Source organism: Lucilia sericata, unplaced genomic scaffold, assembly GCF_015586225.1.
Source record: "Lucilia sericata isolate MDLA Ls3-8-SP2 unplaced genomic scaffold, ASM1558622v1 Contig000679F_arrow, whole genome shotgun sequence".
Classification (NCBI taxonomy): Eukaryota; Metazoa; Arthropoda; class Insecta; order Diptera; family Calliphoridae; genus Lucilia; species Lucilia sericata.
In genome coordinates this window covers 51,922-55,970 of record NW_023994683.1, presented here as the reverse complement: position 1 = coordinate 55,970, position 4,049 = coordinate 51,922, and the positions used below count along the sequence as shown (strand labels likewise).

The 4,049-nt window shown below is 36.3% G+C and overlaps 1 protein-coding gene across 1 annotated transcript; it reads left to right on the top strand.

Annotated features, from left to right (window-relative positions):
* The first annotated feature begins 2,508 nt into the window (after positions 1-2,508).
* On the top strand, positions 2,509-3,596 carry LOC119607253 (enhancer of split mbeta protein). Its single transcript, XM_037961103.1, has one exon. The coding sequence runs from the start codon at positions 2,689-2,691 to the stop codon at positions 3,304-3,306; it is 618 nt and encodes a 205-aa protein (XP_037817031.1). The 5' UTR covers positions 2,509-2,688; the 3' UTR covers positions 3,307-3,596.
* Positions 3,597-4,049: the final 453 nt, after the last annotated feature.

The following is a 4,049-nucleotide window of genomic DNA, read 5'->3' as shown; positions in this document are numbered from 1 at the left end:
AATAATGAAGAAAGAAATAATACGAACAAAAAAAAAAAAAACAAGGCCCCATACTTGCGATAAAATGTACGTACAAGTATATTCCATCCAATGTTAAAACAACGTCACCAAAGCCTTTTTTTCACTCGATATAAAACGTTAATAGCCTCAGCCTAACCAAACAGAGCAATAAAATTTAAAAAAAATACAATAACAAGAAATAACAAATCGGGGATGTGGTGTGAAAATTGTACGAATTAGTGCCAATTATTGTTAAACACTTTAGGTACTTTTTGAGGGTACTAATGTTTCAATATAGAGTTTAAATGCTTGGTACTTTAGTAATAGTTTCGTATTTTAAGAGAAGGATAATGAAGACGTTAGACTTGTATTATACTTTCTGAGTTCAATAACTGTGAAACTATAGGAGAGTGAATATATATTTGTTCGCCAATTGGTCCATTAAATAAGAGTTTAAAGCCACTCCTTTGTCTTCAAGATCCACAGATCATCAGCTAAATTTGCTATCGATCATAGTAATTAACATTTGATCTGAATTGAGAAGCCAATTGCTCTTCAGAACTGGACGCAATCCATTTACAAATCGAGAAAACAAATTGGCCGAAACATCAGAAATTTTGCAGGAGTTGCAAAGGCAATTATTCTTCAGATCTGGACAGAAATATTTTACTTTTATAGAGTATTTATGCGTCCAAACTCTTTGACAAACGATTCGAGCAAACAAATCGACTGAAATAGCAGAAATAGACCTAATTGTGAAGCCAATTGCTCTTCAAAACTGGAAGTGTTAAAACCTTCGGAGAAGAACAAGAACTTTAGTGGGAAGATCTTACTTTTATGGAGTATTCATGCGTCCAAACTCTTTGACAAACGATTCGAGCAAGCCGACGACTGAAATACCAGAAATTTCGCTGTTCGGTGTTAGCCCCAATTGCGAAGCCAGTTACTTTTAAGAACTGGACGTGTTAAGAATCTCGGAGAACAACAAGAACTTTTGCAGGAAGATCGATTCGAGCAAACAAATATGCTGAAAAATCGGAAATTTCGCGTTCGATGTTAGCCTGAATTACAAAGCCAATTACTCTTCAAAACTGGACGCAACCCATTCACGATTCGAGAACACAAATTCGCCGAAACATCAGTAATTTTGCAATTGCAAAGACAATTACTCCTCAGTTCCGGACTTGTTAAAAACCTCATAGAAGAACAATAAAGATCTTTAAGTATTAATGCATACGAATTCTTTGACAAAAAGATTTGAGCATTCAAATCAACCGAAATACCAGAAATTTCGCTGTTCGGAGTTAGCCTAAATTGCGAAAGCAATTACTCTTCAAAATTGGAGAACAACAGAAGAATTTATGCGTCCCTACGTTCTTAATCCCTTAATATCCGATGAAAAGAACTTAGTTCTTTTTAATTGAACGGATGGGTGCCTAATCTGGTGCAAAATATTAGTATCGGGACGAAAACAGTTCCTTATAAGTATGTGAGGATATGAAAACATTTGGTCCATAAAAGTTTCCTTAATCCGAAATTGCCTAAACATTAACTCTTTAATGGGGGAAACATAGCAATGGCTTGAGCCCAGAAACAAGTGCAAATTGCACCAAAGGTACCAGAACCTTTTACCGCAATTTGTACCAAAACAATAAAAAGCACAATTGTTCCAACTTAATCATGCTAAAAAAATAACATATCTACAAATATACAACAAATATCTTGTTATAGATGGAAGGCATGTGCGCTGTCGATAGCTCGAGTGCTGCTGCTGCCGCTTCTGAGTTTACACTCTGCCCCGTTTCATGAGTACTTAAAAGACCCCAATCGTACAGTCATGCTGGCGGCATTAAGGCACTCAACCACACAACACAACAAATAAAACAGAAAAAAAAAATCAAACATAAATAACAAACTGAAATAATCAAGTACGGCAGTTAGGCAGCCAGCCAGTCATACAGCCAAAAGCAACAAAAACAACAACATGCATGTTTATATTGTATACAACAACTACAGCAACAATAATAATAACACAACAATCCGGCAATCTAACCATTCAACCATCCAACAAGCCAGTCGTGAGAAATCGACTACAGAATAGTTTCCCACGGTATAACAATCACAACTTAAGTCGACTCGTTCGTTTATCGTTGTTATTGTTGTTGTTGTAGTTGTGGCAGTTATTGTTGATTTTCTTTATAATGCTGTTGTTGTTGTTGTATTTACTGTGTACTTTGTTATGCGGAGTGTTGTGTGCTGAACTAAAAAAATACAATACAGCAATAACAACAACAACATTGAAAAATATTCTCTGCGTGCGGGCATAAGGGGGATGACGTAAAATGTTCACACAGTCCATGTTAGACTATAGGTACGAATGCAGCCGCTATAAGCAGTTGTTATCTCACTTACTCTTGTGGAATTGTTGTCGTTGATCGCACACTCCATACTCTGGCTGTGCTGAGGAGGCATTTATAAAAGGCAAGAGCTCAGAGCACCGTTGAATCATTTTAAACTTAAACGTCAAACAGTGAACAACGCAACTTTACGTTGGTGTCTGATTCTGGAACAAAAACATTCTACAAACAAGAGGATTTACTTAAACACAACAATCATATTCTCATCATCTCCAGCTACTAGTGGATAAGCTCACTCATCTCTTCTTTTTTTGGATTAAGTAACTGAGAAATGGTCTTAGAGATGGAAATGTCAAAAACCTATCAATACCGTAAGGTCATGAAACCCATGTTGGAGCGCAAGCGTCGTGCTCGCATCAACAAGTGTCTGGATGAATTAAAAGATATTATGGTCGAGTGCTTGACCCAGGAGGGTGAACATATTACCCGTTTGGAAAAGGCTGATATTTTGGAATTGACTGTAGAGCATATGAAGAAATTGAGAGCTCAAAAGCAATTACGATTAAATGGCAATCCCGATTCCAAGCTTACAATTGCCGAAAGTTTCCGTGCTGGTTATATTCATGCTGCCAATGAAGTGTCCAAAACTTTGGCCACCGTACCGGGAGTAAGTGTTGATTTGGGTACACAACTGATGAGCCATTTGGGTCATCGTCTCAACTATTTGCAAGTTATAGTACCCACTGCTGTTACACCTTTGGGCGTAACACCAGCCAGCTCTACCCACTTTGCTGCCATGCCACCACAAACCCACTTGGGTTCTTCATCCATGTGCAGTTCTCCCGAACCTTCACTCATCACACCACCACCTTCTGAATGTGGCAGCAGTGATAGCGGCAGTTGCAGTCCCACACCCAGTGAATCAGCTTCCATGTGGCGTCCTTGGTGAAAGAAGTCAACGGGGCGAAATCATAAGGTGTCTTAAGAAAACACCTGTGATGTGTATTTGAACAAGAAAAAAACAAATTTCATCATGGTTTTCTGCAGCTGATAATGAAAACACGGATGAAACCGGTAGTAAAGACTGCAGTGTATTGTCAACAATCAGTCTAACTTTGGCTTAGCAACTGGAAAAGTTGCTGCTATTGGAAAGTGCAAATATGGAGCGCTTTGCAAAAATTCTTTGTAAAATATTTAGAAAAAATACTTTATTGAAAAAAAAAGAACTAGAAAATCTTTAATAAAAAATTAAAAAAAAAATTTTAAATTGTTTCATTTTTTTAGTTAATATATAAATAGGATTTGGTTATAGATTTTATAAAGCTTTGAAGTAACGTGATACAAATTTCGGAGCCTTTTTTATAAAAGAGAATTATCGGGAACAATTAGATTCAGTTATGGACCGATCTTCAAATTTGGTAAACTTATTAATATTCATATAAGACCCGTTCATGCTGTTCATGTAAGTCGATTATGAACTGATATAAAAACAAGGGACAATTATGGACCGATCATAAGAAAATTTATTGAATGATTTAATATTCATATGCCGAATTTCATCGTGGTACTAATGTTTTTAAGTCAATTATGAACGTTATACTGATATGGGCCTTATATAAGATCTAGGAACGATTATAACAAAATTTGATAATATGATTAAACAAGTTCAGTTCTAATTTTATCAATGATTTT

What these genes read in the sequence shown, in the direction of transcription:
- LOC119607253 (XM_037961103.1), top strand. Translation starts at nt 2,689, where the DNA reads ATGGTCTTAGAGATGGAAATGTCAAAAACCTATCAATACCGTAAGGTC.